A 16604-nucleotide genomic window follows, 5' to 3' on the forward strand; every position below is an offset into this window, starting at 1 on the left:
GTCGTCGGTTGCTTTATACATGTCATAATTTTTTTTCATAAATCGAGTTGTTTTGTCGTTCAGATTATTTCAAATTATGTCACGTGACTTTTATATCTGACTTTACGGTATGAATTGTGCTTATTGTGGAAGGTCGTATGGTAACCTATAGTTGTTCCTACAGTGGTCTTTGTTTGATAGTTGTATCATTTGCAATCCACATCCGTTTTGTATCCGTAGATAAAACAACACTCATTATCAAATAGTCTTTATTTGAACAGTAGAAGAACATGAATATAAAGATAAAACAACTGTCACATGAGGGTCTGGATGGGATTAACAGAAAAGACAATAATAGGCCACCACTACAGAAAATTGTCCAAAAATCTGAAAAAGATAGGCCAAAATATAGATTAGAGAACAACGGGTGCTAAAATAAAAAGAATATAGAATAATGGGCAAAATTTTAAAAGAAAAGAGAACAATGAATTAACATAATAAATACTACAGAATGAAAAGATCCCCCATCCAGACCCCCTCACATTATCTTGCTATCACAGACTTGGTCATTTTTCTCAATAAAACATTAAGTCTCGTTTTCACTTTTTTCCTTGACGCGTGCGATACCTGTAGCACGTATAACAACAATGTGTTGCTACATCGGGATTGTTGCAGACGTCTACACCAAACTGTCGGAGATAATTCCCACAATCCAATATTCCATATGGCGTACTGAAGGAAACCGGTCGATCCCCATATTCACAACCTGAAATTACATAAAAAAAACGTACACTCTCTTTTTGATATCAATGTATTGATACACATTCACTATAGATCATAGTTGGAAAGCAACTCTTCCTCTATCGCCTGTCAAGTCAACTCTAGAAATGCGACCTTTGAGTTTGCCCTGAATGACATCAGAATCCCCGTTACAATACCCAATGGCAGAGGTTATACAAATGATACCAGATTTTCGTACAAAGATGCTTGTAAGTGGTTAGAAAAGTTTTTTTTTTATCAACACTAAAAATTTGTGTACATACATGTATATAGGTTGGGTGATTTTAACAAGTCAAGTTGCCCATGCATACACATCATCTCAAAAGTCTCAAAATAGTATGTAAGAAAGTACATTGTATACTTATCCCATTTTAGCAATCTTAAGACACGTTTTCTTAAGCCCCTCTGTGGGTTCATTAGGGAGCTACCATTTGATTTTTATGGGGGGGGGGGGGGGGGGGGCTAGGATGAAAAATTTTGTCCTGCATTTTTTTTTTAGTTGTTATCTCTGTCCTGCCTTTTTATTTTTCCCTCTATTCGGTCCTGCATTTTTTTTTTTAAAGTTTATCCTGACTTTTTTTTACCTAACTTGTCATCCTGACTTTTTTTTTTTTTTGCAAGTGTCTCATCCTGCCTTTTTTTTTTTACTCAAAACTCATGTCCTGCCTATTTTTTTCAAATTTCATCCTAGCCCCATAAAAATCAAATGGAAGCTCCCTTATTATTTGTGGGATACCAATTTTCGTGGACTTCATGGGAATAGGTGAAACACGAATTTAAAAGGATAACGCAGTACAAATTTTTCATAGGCATGTATGCATACTTTGGCAAAACCACGAAATCAAAAATCCACGAAATTTATTACCCACGAAAATACATGAGTCCGCAGTAATTAAATAGTTTCCATTCACAGTCTAATTTCTTTCCCAATAAATGTTGGAAGTTTCTTGTTTTATTATGTACACTTTATTTTTAAAAAAGTTCGAGTCTTCCAAGGAACTCGTGTCACCTGCCATCTCATAATATGTAAGTAAACAAAATAAAAATAAGGAGATGAGGTATGATTGCCAATGAGACAACTATCCACCAAAGTTCAAATGAAGTGGATGTAAGCAATTATAGGCAACCCTACGGTCTTCAACAATGAGAAAGACCCATACCGTATAGTCGGCTATAAAAAGCCCCGACATAAAAAATATGAAACAATTCGATTGAGAAAACTAACGGCCAAATTTATAACAAAACAATTTATGAAAAACAAATATGACCGACACGAACCAACGACAACCACTGAACTACCGGCTCCTAACTTGGGACAGGCGCATACAGAATGCGGTGGGGTTAAACATGTTTGTGAGCGCTTAACCCTCCCCCTAACCTGGGACAGTGGTGAAAAAGCACAACATAAGAACAAACTATAAAAATCAGTTGAAAAAGACTTAACTCATCAGATCGATACAAAGCATAACAATCAAACAAAAACAGACCGGACGTGGCAGGGTATTTATCCATCCCTCATCCCTAACAATAAAAAGGACACTAAGTACTGATCTTAACAGCTAGTTCAAAGTCAATAACAACTGTTAAAAAATCATGTGTCTTAGACTAAAATATCAATCAGTACACATCCAACATCCAATGGATTTAGAGTAAAGACGTTATTAACAGTCAGAGGAAAACATGACCTTGTGCAATGCCAAAATAAAGGTATCGACAGATTGTAGTACCGTTAAAGCGGATATGTGTATAACAAAACTATTTAGTATGATTTTAATTTACTGATTACAAAATCAATATTTATACCAATAAAACAATATTTAAAAATCTAATTACACTGTTGAATTGGTAACCTTTTAGAATAAGTTTATTTAAAGGATTAATAATTATACCCGGATCGTATATAAATTTCCAGGCTCGGTAAACAACATCACCGTAAAATTTAGGATGTGCTATTAAGTTTTTTACAGGTACAAACAAACATGCAAACCAAATCGTTGTATCTATGGAAGACTTTGGTAAAGGTTTTAAGGTAACGAAATCCATGGCTTAATAATTTTCCAGTAATACATAGATTACGCTCATTGAAATCCAAAACGTCACTACAGACACGGGCAAAACGAACGAGTTGGGATATATAAATACCGTAAGATGGTGCCAGAGGAATAACGGACTAGCAAATACAAGTATATAAACTTTACTTGCCTATATTTAATTAATTCCAGAGATCATGCAAAATTGAACTTTGTCTCTCTCATCAATTATAAACCTTGTTTAATTAATCAAGCTCAAATACCATATTAGTGTAAGTATGGTAACTTACATTAAAATTGATACTTCTAGAATTACTTGAAAGATTCTATTTGTAGACAGAAAAAATCCTAGCTGAGTTAAGGAAGTTCGCTACTCTGTTTCAAAATAACAAGCTTTTTAGAAGACTGAAATAAGTTGCTAGTATTCCAATAGTGGAACTGAAATAGCAGAAAAAAATGAAGGGTCCGTGTCCTTGTTTTCGAGATATAAGCCATTGAAAATTTGGCGGGAAATGATTCTCTCTAGAATTATCGTACATTAAGCATTGACACCTTTTTCCTTTCAAAATCTATGAAAAAATAACAAGGATTTTATTAGATGAATAAACAACAAGGATTTTATAAGATGAATAAACAACAACAAAAAGCTGTATGCCTGAATATAATCGAAACAGCATATCGCAAGCGATGTATGGTTTAAATAGATTGTTGGATTGATTTTTTGTTGTTGTGTTCAGCGCCAATTTCAGCACTATTGGCTATTTCGTGGCGGCCACTTTGGGGAAAGCCGGAGTGCCCAGAGAGAATAACCGACCTTCGGCAGGAAAAATTCACATTCCAAGTCAATTAAGATTGGAGTGGAACGCATCTGCCACATGCGGTGTCGGAACTCACAACCTCAGTGTTTACAGGTTAGTAATTGCTGCTGTAGATAAACTAATTTGACCATTCGGCCATCGAGACCCCGCATGGTTTAGAAGAATGCACAAATTGTTTGGTTGATAATATTCACGTTGAGTTTTTGTAGACCCTTTAAATTTGTTAGAACAAACATACCTGGTATTTGGTGTTGACTTCTTGATTTGAGTCTCTCACACGTTTCGCAGCAGATTTGATTAACCGTGGGCATGTAACAATTAATTCGTAACTGGTTTTGCTGATCAAATGGTGCACATAAATCCGGGTTCTGATCTCCCCACTGGCATACTGAAACATAAGCAGAATATCATTGAGATTTCGTTGTGCTATAGATATTTTATGGTTGACATGAAAAATATTGACTGGGAGGTGTTCCTTTTATATAAATCTGGCTGGTATAATGCAGAATGTATAACAGTGAAAAAGTTGTAAAGCAAAAGTTTCGAGATCATCCAAAGCAAATTTTATTTTGAAACAATCTTGTTTTTTTTTTTTTTGTGATTTAATAAATATTACTGATGAAGGGATAGAAGTCTCGTTGCTCAGAAGTCATTATTATTATATATTTTTTTTAAATCGCACGAATTTCGTACGCCTGTTTTTGCTTCATATTTAATTTCCTTTAGTTTTGATACAGATCAATACAACAAAAGTTTAAAAGCCGCTTTTAACCTTTTTTTTTCATTTGATAAAATTTTATTTACAAATATATATTTACAATAAAAAGTGAATAGGATAAAACCCATATTCACTTAACATGATAAACATTGTTCATATCAATTGCTTGTTGATGAAATAGTAAAATACAAATTCAGTAAGTTGATGTCCTAATTAGTTCAAATATAACATGTATTCTTTATATATACCAAAAACTGAAAATCAAGAGTTACCCGTCTTATCATAACAATAAAATGAAACCTCTCAAAATTATATTTTAATTTGTGATCCATTATATTGTAAAACAGGGTTTCTATATAAAAAGTATTTCTCAAACAGATTTAAAAGCCGCTTTTAAACCGCTGGGTACTGCAAGTATTTGCAACGAAATGCCATGGTATCTCGTAATCATTATATAAATAATATCTCCTTTTAAAATTTCTAGAAAATGAAATATTGCAGCAATGAATAAGCATGTATCATATATGCATGTGCATTGTATCATTAACTAATTAGTTAAAACGACTAAACTCTATACAACTTAAGAAATTAGGAAAAAAATAACAAGTCAGAAATTGAACAGACAGTGTTTTGTTGTTTGCTGGTGTGCCAGGAAACATAACTCTGATAGGTCTGTGAGACTTATAGCATTTGGAGTAATATGGCTTCAGATGACATTTCAATTTTTTAAAAAAGCAATATTTAATTTTCTGCGTTATAATAGTCTCTTGCGAACTGTAGTGTATTGCGTGTTAGTCACGATGTTATTTGTTTTTCTTCAACATATGCTTTTTTTTTTTCCTCCTTGGAATCGTCGCCCACTTATTTGTACAAACCAAAGTAGAAATATTGAAACAAACGGCAAGTTTATTAAACTCGTAATTTCCTGGTTTTATAATAAAAATGAGATTATATAGGAATTTATGCATGTTTGATTGCAGTGTTTTTAGGGTTGTTAAAGCATTGATCGTTTAGACATTTTATTAAATAGGAATTATTTTATTCAAGAAAAAATTCCCGGAAGGAATATGTATTAATACAGGACGGAATAAATTTTACGTGTATAAAGTTTGAAAAGATTTAAATTGTAATTAGTATATGTAGCGCTGAAAGACAAAATTATTGACGTTCTATGCTTTTGACCTTAAATAATACTACGAAAAGAAGCTTTTAAATCTATATTTTCTCCTCGCTGCATTAGTGTTGTTGTCCAAAGAGACCTTCAATTGGCGAAATATGTACACTTATATTTCCTTCAATCTTTGGTTGATAATTTTTACTGACTTCATCTATATCATGTATATAGCTTTGTATTTTAAAAAAAAAGGTGTATCTTAGATTTCTCCGAATACAGTAAAACCTGTTTCAAGACACCACTTGTATAATTATAAGGGAGACAAAAAAACTGATCTCAGAAGACAGGTGGTCTTTTAATAAAGGTACATCCTATATGGAATGCACAAAAGAGAGAGGACCTAAAATTAATGGTCTTATAACACACTGTCAGGTTTTTGCTTAATAAATTTGGTCTCTTGATAGAATTGAGAATGGAAACGGGGAATGTGTCAAAGAGACAACAACCCGACCAAAGAGCAGAAAACAGCCCAAGGCCATAACTATGTATTAAGCGAGTTTTACTGTATTTAGATGATGATATATGCTTACCAGACTTATCTTGGTCTGCTAATGAAGGACACGTGAGACAACAAAGACGCTGATTTTCTGGGAGGTAACATAAATGTCTCTTTTCTCTGATGATCTGACAACGAGGCGTTAAATCACCGTATTCACATCCGGGAATTACTACAAAAAACAAACATTACACATTTATACAATGTAGATTAGTTACTTATTGAGAATTTAAAATAATCCAGGGTGTCATATTTAACCTATACCGCATAATTATATTATTACGGGTTGTATGGAAGAGGTCACCAAAAAAACCCTCAGATATTTGTTGCAAGGGTATTTTAACGCTCAGTCCAACGAGAATTAGTAGCTGGGTATGCAATAGTGGTTTATTTTTGTGGAGTCTATAGAAAACGTTATATCAAGTTATATAACATAATTTTGGATGTCTCCGATATTATAAGAAGAGAGGCGAAAGATACCAAAGGGACATTCAAACTGATTAGTCGAAAATAAACTAACAACGCCATGACAAAATAAGAAAATGACTTAGAGACAAACAACAGTTAACAAAACACAACATAGATAAGTGAAGACTGAGCAACGCGAACCCCACAAAAAAACGGGGATGATCTCAGGTGACCCGAAAGGGTAAGAAGATCCCGTTCCATATGGCGCCCGTCGTATTGCTGATGCAAGTACAAACTCGGTGATAAGTCTAGTTCGGTAAGTTACATTCAGGTAAAAGCAGGATGGTATTGTGGTTACGACGATTGGAACATATCCGCCGTCATCTGTGAAACAGATATTCCATAACGGTCACCCAACTTGAGATGGTCAGTCCGTAAAATTTTCATAGGGATGAATCAATTTCGACTTATTCACCATTTAGAACTCTTTGTTTAATATACACAGTATAGCTTCTTGTGAGCGGCAACTCTCTATCAAGGAAATCATAATAGGAAACGCAAGCCCTTGAATATCGTATCAACTGGGAGATATATATTCCATATGCAGGCGCTGCTGGAATGTTGCTACTTAGAAATAAACAGTTCACAATATTGAAGCTTAAATCATCTCTTGGGTCATAAAGCTTTGTCCTCAACTGATCCTCATTGTCAATTTATAGATGTAAGTCAAGATATGAGGCAGACTTAACTGTATCTGATGCATACTTAATTTCAAGTTCGATGGAATAGATGCATTCAACATAGTCGCCAGACTTTATTATTCAATGAGAGGACATAATAATAGATGCTAGGCCAAAAGCACAAACGTTTAAAATACTAAGGATGTTTATTACTACGATCTTACCTTATACAGTAAAGAAATATTCAAAGGAATATAACTAGAGGCTCTAAAGAGCCTGTGTCGCTCACCTGCATCTCAAACTATGGCCACTTTTAGTATAAATCATCATTAAATGGGAACAACTTTCTAAAGAGTTAACTGACAATTTCAGTTTCATGTTGACATATTTGTAGATCTTTTCCTGCTGACAATTTTTCCTTTCTAAAGTTTCTATCTATTATAGTGTTCAAGATAATAGGCAACAAATGCAGAAAAATGTAAAAATATCATTTAAGGGAAATAACTCAAATAACGAGTCCACTGAAGATTTTTACCATATGTCTGATTTGTAGATCTTGTCTTTCTGATCATTTGTGCTATTTAAAGTTTCTATTTATCTATTACAGTTTTCAAAATATCAGGCAAAAACGCAAAAAAATCGTAAAAATCTTCATTAAAGGGCAATATTTCTAATAAGGAATTGTCTTGCTGATCATTTTTGCTATTCTTCAGTCTATCTAGTATAATTTTCGAGATAATAAGGAAAAAAATTTTAAATGGTAAAAGTTGTCATTTAAGGGCAATAACTCCTATAAGACGTTGTCTTACAGTTTTGAGGTAAATAGACAATAGTATGAGCTCATCATTCTAAACGTTTTTGCCCTTGTCAGAATTTCTCTATTTATAGCAGTTTTCAAAATAATAGGCAAAACTTGCATTTTACCACTATGTTGTACTTTTAGCCATGTCGGCCATCTTGGTTGGCAGACGGGGTCATCGGACACATTTATTTAACAAGATACTCCAATGATGATTGTAGCCAAGTTTGGTTAAATTTGGCCCAGAGGTTTCAGAGCAGAAGATATTTGCAAAAGTTAACGGACGACGACGGACGACGGACGCCAAGTGATGAGAAAAGCTCGCTTGGCCTTTCGGCCAAGTGAGCTAAGAAGGGAAACACCAAAACGTAAAGTAATGAAAACATAAGAGATAAAAAATGGCGGTCCAATATTTCTATATCCAAACGGTCTTTTTTCAAAGGTTGTTGAAAAAAGAACGTCCAGATCATAGAAGGTTGGAAGGATGCTAAAATAAGAAGCACATACAGAATGGATTAACGACCGGCTAAAACTTATTTGTTCTTACCTACAGCTTGTCTATCTTTGTGTAACCTGCATTGTTCGCAACAAATGTCTCTATTTCGAGAATTATAACAATCAAATGGCTGTATATTTCTACATTGGTAGGACCAATCGCCGTATTCACAACCTACAAAGGAAATATAATAGTAGTTTCAAAACTTATTGCATTTGATTTTCATGTCTATTAATGCGATTGTTGATAAAAAAACGAAAATTTTAAATAATAAAATGTGATTAAGCAAATAATATAACGATTTTCTTTTTGGTTTTGCGTTAATAAGTAAAAATTGCTGACTTAATATATATAATGATTGATTATTGTTTGCTGATCGTCCAGTTACAAATATTTCATGCATATTTAAGATAACAGCTACATGCAATTGGTAAATTCTGTTAAATGGGTAGATCGAGATGAACAAGATTGGAATATTGGACTGAGGACATATCAGAGAGGAATAGATATTTGGCCCTAGAAAATACAAATCAAACAGTTTTTAACTTCTTTAAATCAGAATAAATTGACACTTCAAGTTTCTTAAAAACATCAAAAGGTTTTCCTTCTTCCTATCCCCCCCCCCCCCCCCCCCCCCCCCCCCGCACACTTTTTTTTTCACTTTGTTAAACACAAAATCCGATACTAAAATTTGTGACTTTAACTTCCATTCTTTGCTTAAAATCATAACTAGAGGCTTTAAAGACCCTGTGTCGCTCACCTGCATCTTCAACAATGAAAACATTTTTAGTTAAAATCATCATTAAAAGGGAACAACTCTATTAAGAGTTAACTGACAATTTCAGTCATGTTGACATAATTATTTGTAGATCTTATCCTGCTGATAATTTTTCCTTACTGAAGTTTCTATCTATTACAGTTTTCAAGATATAAGGCAAAAAATGCAAAAAAAAAAGGTAAAAAATTATCATCAAAGGGCAATAACTCCAATAACGAGACGACTGAAGATTTCGACCATCATGGCTTATTTGTAGATCTTGTCTTGCTGATCATTTGTGCTATTTAAAGTTTTTATCTATTCCAGATAAAAGACCAAAATGGGAGAAATTGTCATTAAAGGTCAATAACTTTAATAAGGAGTTGAGTTACAATTTTGGTCATGTTGACTTATTTATAGATCTTGTCTCTCTGATTATTTTTGCTTCAAAAGGTTCAATCGATCTATTCTAGTTTTTAAGATATATGGCAAATACGCAAAAAAATGGTAAAAATCGTCATTAAAGGGCAATAACTCTAATAAAGAATCGTCTGACGATTTTGGTTTGACTTATTTGAAGATTTTGTCTTCCTGGCTATTTTTGCTTTTTAAAATTTCTATCTATCTTTCATAGTTTTTTTAAAGATATTAGGCAAAAACGCTAAAATTTGGCAAAGATCGTCATTAAAGGGCAATAACTCTTATAAGAAGCTGTCTGACGATTTTGGTCATGATGAATCATTTGTAAATATAGTCTTGCTGATCATTTTTTTCTATTTAAAGTTTCTGTCTATCTATTATAATTTTCGAGATAAAAGGGGAAAAAATTTAAGGTAAAATTAGTCTTTTAAGGGCAATAACTCCTATAGATAGTCGTCTAACAGTTTTGACTGAAAAAGACAATAGTTAGAGCTCAACATTGTGAACATTTTTGCCCCCGTCAGAATTTCTCTATTTATGTCAGTTTTCAAAATAATAGGCAAAACTTGCATTTTACCCCTATGATCTATTTTAGCCATGTCGGCCATCTTGGTTGGCAAGCAGGTCATCGGACATGGTTTTAAACTAGATATCCCAATTATGATTGTGGCCAAGTTTGGTTAAATTTAGCCCAGTGGTTTAGGAGAAGATTTTTGTAAAAGTTAACGCACGCCGACGACGACGGACGACGGACGCCAAGTGATGAGAAAACCTCACATGTCCTTTCGACCAGGTGAGCACAAAAAAGCCTTTTGATTCTGACACTCTAAAGAAAAGAACATTTCTAGTAAGTTTCTTTAATTATTAAGCATACGCAACATTTATCATAATATCCATTTCTTGGTGGTAAATTGCTTTTTAATTGGCAGGTACTTATAAGATTTAAGTACCCTGTTCATTTGCTGATGTCTTTTTTGATTAGGTGATTATATCACAGAGGGGAGTTAAAGCCATAGGTATTTCATCTTCAGTCCTATATTACAGTTCGTTATCTGGTTTTTTTTTCTTCTGTTTTCTTTTTTCTCGTTTTAATTCTACTGGGAAATGCTTAAGAGCACACGGAAGTAACAATTTTCAGGATTTTGCTGTTTGTTTATTTGAGATAATTAACTATATATATTGCTGGTTTTTATTGTTTGTTTTAGTATATCTCTCATATCCTTGATTATCAAATTACTGATTGCATCCGTTTTCAGTGTAAAAATTACTAATAGATTTGAGTTTCTAGTGTGAACCGCTTACGGTTTTGAAGCACAGGCAATAACAATTTCTACTGTGAACCGCTTACGCTTTTAAAGCACACTTCAGGCAATGACAATTTTCTGGGTTTTGTTCTTTTTTTATTTGACACATTTCTTCTATAATTACATTACATGTATATTTCATTATAATACGTTATTTTGATTGGCTAACAGCAATCTCGCGTCATTCTAAAATTAACTTTCATTTCAAAATGAAATGTAACATTCATGATGACACGAGCTTCCAAAATAAAGTGCAAAGGTAATTAAAAGAAAAACTTGATAGAAATCGGTTTTCATGATCTTAGCAAAAAAAATGTAATTAAAGTATTGAATGCTTCTTTTAGTAATTTTATAGGGTTGTAAAAGCGTTGACCGTGTGCACATTTTTAGAGTGAGCGCTTCCGCGCTTCATACAAAATGTACTTCGGTCAACGCTTTTACACCCCAATAAATTTACAAAAACAAGTATTCAATTCTTAAATAAATTGTTTTTTGTTGTTGTTTGTTTTCGTTTATTCTCTGATATCCGTATTTACTTATCGCATCCGTTTTCATTGTATTACAATTAGATTCGAATTTAAAATTGTCTACCATGCGTAAAGGACATACGTCTTGAAATAATGCGATGCGTCCGTGGTGCTATTTATTCTTTTAATGATTGTTAAATTCGAAATTCACTGTGCTTAAAATGTTGAATAACTGGTAATACAAATGTTGTTTTTTTTTCTATTCAAAGGCCTTAACGGTATTTGGTACATCTTTTCGCAATTTTCGGTTTTAATGCTCTTCAACTTCGTATTCGATTTGGCCTTCCAATTGTTTTGATTCGAGCGCCAATGATGAGTCTTACGTAGACGACAGAACACGCGTACCAGATTATAAGCCTGATATCTTTGATCTTTGAACGGGTATTCGAAGACAGACTTTTAATTTGCTTTTTTCCCATTTTCCTTTTTATGAGTTTCTGTTTTTATAGCGTATCATCTTACCTGTTTTGTCTGCTTTTTTCAGTGACAAACATCTTTCACAGCACTCCCTCGAGACTCTTTCGTAATTATAGCATATAAAGGATCCTAGTGTATTGATAGCTTGTGAACAACCCATATTATTAATAAACACTGGCGTAGGTTCTGTAGGACATGTCTGAAATATGTCTGATTATCATATTATCTAGGTAATATTTTCCTTGTAATTTATGATGATAATTTCCCCATTTTTGTTATAGATAACTAAAGAGGCTTTAATTTAACACAAGTGTGCTCCTGTATGGTATATAAATCCTTCTGCACATTTATTTTGGAAAGGTAAACACTTTCCTAGAAGAAATACGTTTTGTTATTTGAATTGTTTCACGTTTTACTATCACATGGCCTCTGTTTAATAACTTTCTATATATATATGGTAAAGATTTTGCTGATTAGAGGCCGTAAGAGGACTTATATAGTTGTTTACATCCTAAGGTTTGTCACGAGGTCTTTTTCCATTCTCAATTTTATTTATTTGGTCAGTAGTTGTCTCATCGGCAATCAAACCATATCTTCTTATTTTTATCTGTAAGTTCAGTGTTACCAATCTAAAATCTTGATAAAATTGAGAATGGAAATGGGAAATATGTCAAAGAGACAACAACCCGACCAAAGAGCAGACAACAGCCGAAGGCCACCAATGGGTCTTCAACGCAGCGAGAAAATCCCGCACCCGGAGGTGGTCCTCAGCCGGCCCCTTAATAAAATTGTGTAATAGTTCAGTGAAAATGGACGTCACACTAAACTCCAAAACATATAAATGTTAAACAAATCAAAATTTTGTCAGACAAAGTGTGTGGACAGTGTAACTAGCATAGCATCGTCCATCATCTGATATCATGAAATACGGTATACATTTTCTAATCTTTCCTGTCTAATACATTAACGTATTTTATTAGAGTAACACGACTGATGTGAAATTTGGATCTGCTAACCATTCGGGTGCACCTGAGATCAACACCGGTTTTGGATTGTTTCGCTTTCTTGTGTTTTAAAGACTGTTGTTTGTCTTTGAACGTTTTTCGTTTTTTGTTGCCATGCCGTTTCCAGTTTGCCCTTGACCTCCGAGTTTAAGTTTTCTTTTGATATCTTCCGCCTCTCTAATACAAATGAAAATCTTATAGTAAAATTCATTTATATACTAATGAAAATCTTATTGTAAAAAATTGTTTATATACAAATGAAAATCTTATAGTAAAATTCATTTATATATTAATGAAAATTATTGACAGTCACAGAATTCTAAAAGGGAAAACTAATTAAAAAACATTGTTTGTATTTATATAGCACGTATTAGTGTTTCGTATTTTAACAAGCATTTACTTTAAGTACAGAAAGTTTATCATTTCAAATCATTTCAAGTAGCAAATGGTTAACATTTGAATTATCAATATAGATATGTTGTAACAGTAAGCGCGTGTTACTTATCTTTCAACAACTGTTTATTGATACAAGTTTTCTGGTAACAGATGAAGGCTGTATGGAGATACATCTATACGTAATACTGTTTCTAGTAACTCATTATTATATAAACAACTTAAGATTTAATTGGGGCAATCAAGATTATGTCCTGTTGATACTTATAGTTATTACTTGTAAATTTTATAATCTTGAAATATTTCAGTCATGAGGCATCATATATATGCATATAATGAAACGTTTCAGTTGATGATGGCATACTGCCATACATAAATCCGCTTTTTACGTTTAATCAGAAGTCAATTACTTGAAGTATAACGCTGCTATATTGTGAGGGAGATCAAAATATTCCCTTACCCACACCTCGGGCTATTATCTACTAGCAATACTGCCGGCATATAAGGGTAACAAAGATCAAAATATTCCCTTACCCACACCTCGGGATATTATCTACTAGCAATACTGCCGGCATATAAGGGTAACAAAGATCAAAATATTCCCTTACCCACACCTCGGGCTATTATCTACTAGCAATACTGCCGGCATATAAGGGTAACAAAGATCAAAATATTCCCTTACCCACACCTCGGGATATTATCTACTAGCAATACTGCCGGCATATAAGGGTAACAAAGATCAAAATATTCCCTTTCCCACACCTCGGGATATTATCTACTAGCAATACTGCCGGCATATAAGGGTAACAAAGATCAAAATATTCCCTTTCCCACACCTCGGGATATTATCTACTAGCAATACTGCCGGCATATAAGGGTAACAAAGATCAAAATATTCCCTTTCCCACACCTCGGGATATTATCTACTAGCAATACTGCCGGCATATAAGGGTAACAAAGATCAAAATATTCCCTTTCCCACACCTCGGGCTATTATCTACTAGCAATACTGCCGGCATATAAGGGTAACAAAGATCAAAATATTTCCTTTCCCACACCTCGGGATATTATCTACTAGCAATACTGCCGGCATATAAGGGTAACAAAGATCAAAATATTCCCTTTCCCACACCTCGGGATATTACCTACTAGCAATACTACCAGTAAATAAGGGTAACAAAGATCAAAATAGGATTATACGATTGGAAAATTCGTTGTATTGCTATGAAAATCGAGAATACAGACATTTTGTTAGGGGAAACTGTATGAAAACGTTCTATAATTGGTAAAAAAAACTATTTCTACTCGGCCATGGAATCTATATTTATTTTTCATGATAATACAGAGCGCCTAAGGATACACTACCTAAACCCCGTCTCATCTGAGGACACTGGCTAAGTAATCACTTATATGGGGCCAGTATATTTCTCTTGGTAATGGACTTTTGTTTTAACTTTAATAACAGGCTAGCAAATGTCAATCTCAAGATAATACGATTCGTATTTGCGTTAATATAGTGGCACCTAAAATTATTGTCTTGTTATTCATTGCTTGAAGTTGATACAATGCATGCACGGATTAAGCCTTGTTTAACGTTACAAAAAAGACAATACAATTTAAAAATAACCTTGTTCTTTATAAGTCGGAAACTCAGTGTAGATCTTGCTCAAGTAGTGGCACCACCCGTGCTAATTCAAATACAGATCCTGTGTCCACGTTTCGCTTGCGAAGATATGAAAACGCTCTGTTCTACTTTCTGTTCTGAAAATTTCACATCTACCAATGAAATTTCAGCCTCCTACTATTTGAAGGTGTGTATAGTTATAACAAAACCCGAGTATCCCGAAATGATCTTCAAAACAGAAAGTAGAACGGAAAGTTTTCTGATTTTTTTGTAAGCTAAGCATATACATAAGATGTGTATTTCAATCAGATTGAGTGACAGCCGTCGTGTTGATCATTGTGTAAAAGCCACTGATAAGTCGATTTTGGTGATTTCATAAACGAGGAAAAGGTGTGGGATTGTGACTTTAACCTGGTTAATAAGAATCTTTGGTTCAATATTTCCTCGTAAGCAGTAACCATGTTTCAAGTAACTCATGATATAAAACTCAAGCCCTCGAATTTCTGATTTACAATCAAAACATGTGTTTTACAAAAGCTTTATCGGTTATGTAATATTTTTTTAAGAATAAAAAAGTTGGATCTCATAAGTTTAAATGGATATACCTACCGGGTCATTTGAAACAACTCCTCTGTTTGGAATAAAATTTGAACTTCCACCATATACACGTTCATTTCTATTGTAAACTGGATATCTCGATCCTCCACCAACATATTGGACTCTTGTACCACCTGGATTGTACGAAACTCCACTACCAACATACGGTGAATATTGAGTCTGTCCACTTCCTGTTCCATACTGCGTTCTGGTTCCCTGTTGGTCTGTATTAGGATATTGCCGATTGGAACCGCTGGTTTGGTATCCAACCTGACTTGGTGGTCTATATCGATAGGCTGTTTGTGAGTCTGGTCCCGAATATACAGTACTTGTATATCGATATCCACTTTCGGCTCTTACTGGGGGACTGATTGTGGTAGAAAGAGTCGGCGGTCTTCGATCTTGTTCAGTTGTATATCGATATCTACTTTCCGTTCTTACTGGGGGACTGCTTGTAGAATAAGGAATCGGTCGTCTTCGATCTTGTTCACTTGTATCTAGATGACTCCTGAATTCGATCTGAGGATCACTTCCTATTGTAATAATTCTAGAATCATCCTGTGAATTGTCATTTTGAGTCTGATTTTCAGATTGTGTATCATATGTTGAGCTAACATATCTATAACCAGAATTCTCGGCACTACTTCGGTCCTGCTGTTCATTATTAACATGTTCACTGCGAACTAACGGTACTCCTCCGCCATTCGATGAGCTAGTTATTGGTAAAGGCTATGAAAAAAACTTTCATATTAATAACTCATTTATAACCTAATATAAAAATGTTAAACCTAACTTTAATTAAGATAAAGTTATTGGGTTTTTTAGTTAACTATTTTGTTGTATATATTTATATATATCTATTTTTAACGGAGTGTACTATATTGTTCAAGCTAGCCGGAAGAATAGTTAAAAATCTCTATTTTTCCGCCATCCGTTTGCGGATGCGCAAGTGTTCAATATCAACAGAAGTGTCATGTGGCCAGGAAAGTGTCCCGGATGAGGTGTCGGATTGCAAACGCGCGAATCATGCAATGGACGTTTTGAGAATTGGAGATTGTGATTTATATTTAAAGATGTCATATAGAAAATTAGAGGGAATGTGACTGCTTTAAAACAAATTTCTATAGGACAGACTCCAGAACAATAGCGTGTGCACGTAAACTGAGAGGAGTAAACCCCCCCC

The 16604-nt window shown here is 34.0% G+C and overlaps 1 protein-coding gene across 1 annotated transcript in view; it reads right to left on the reverse strand.

Annotated features, from left to right (window-relative positions):
• Positions 1–231: 231 nt before the first annotated feature.
• LOC127705022 (uncharacterized) overlaps positions 232–16604 on the reverse strand; it is a 29716-nt gene continuing 13343 nt past the window's right edge. Inside the window, exons 3-8 of the mRNA XM_052209268.1 lie at positions 15434–16150; positions 11849–12002; positions 8430–8552; positions 6030–6167; positions 3846–3995; positions 232–745 (exon numbers count right to left, since the gene is read on the reverse strand). Of these exons, the coding sequence (XP_052065228.1) occupies positions 579–745; positions 3846–3995; positions 6030–6167; positions 8430–8552; positions 11849–12002; positions 15434–16150 (1449 nt within the window). The 3' untranslated portion in view covers positions 232–578. The remainder of the gene's footprint in view (positions 746–3845; positions 3996–6029; positions 6168–8429; positions 8553–11848; positions 12003–15433; positions 16151–16604) is intronic.

The sequence above is a fragment of the Mytilus californianus genome, unplaced genomic scaffold (genome assembly GCF_021869535.1).
Source record: "Mytilus californianus isolate M0D057914Y unplaced genomic scaffold, xbMytCali1.0.p SCAF_6, whole genome shotgun sequence".
Classification (NCBI taxonomy): domain Eukaryota; kingdom Metazoa; phylum Mollusca; class Bivalvia; order Mytilida; family Mytilidae; genus Mytilus; species Mytilus californianus.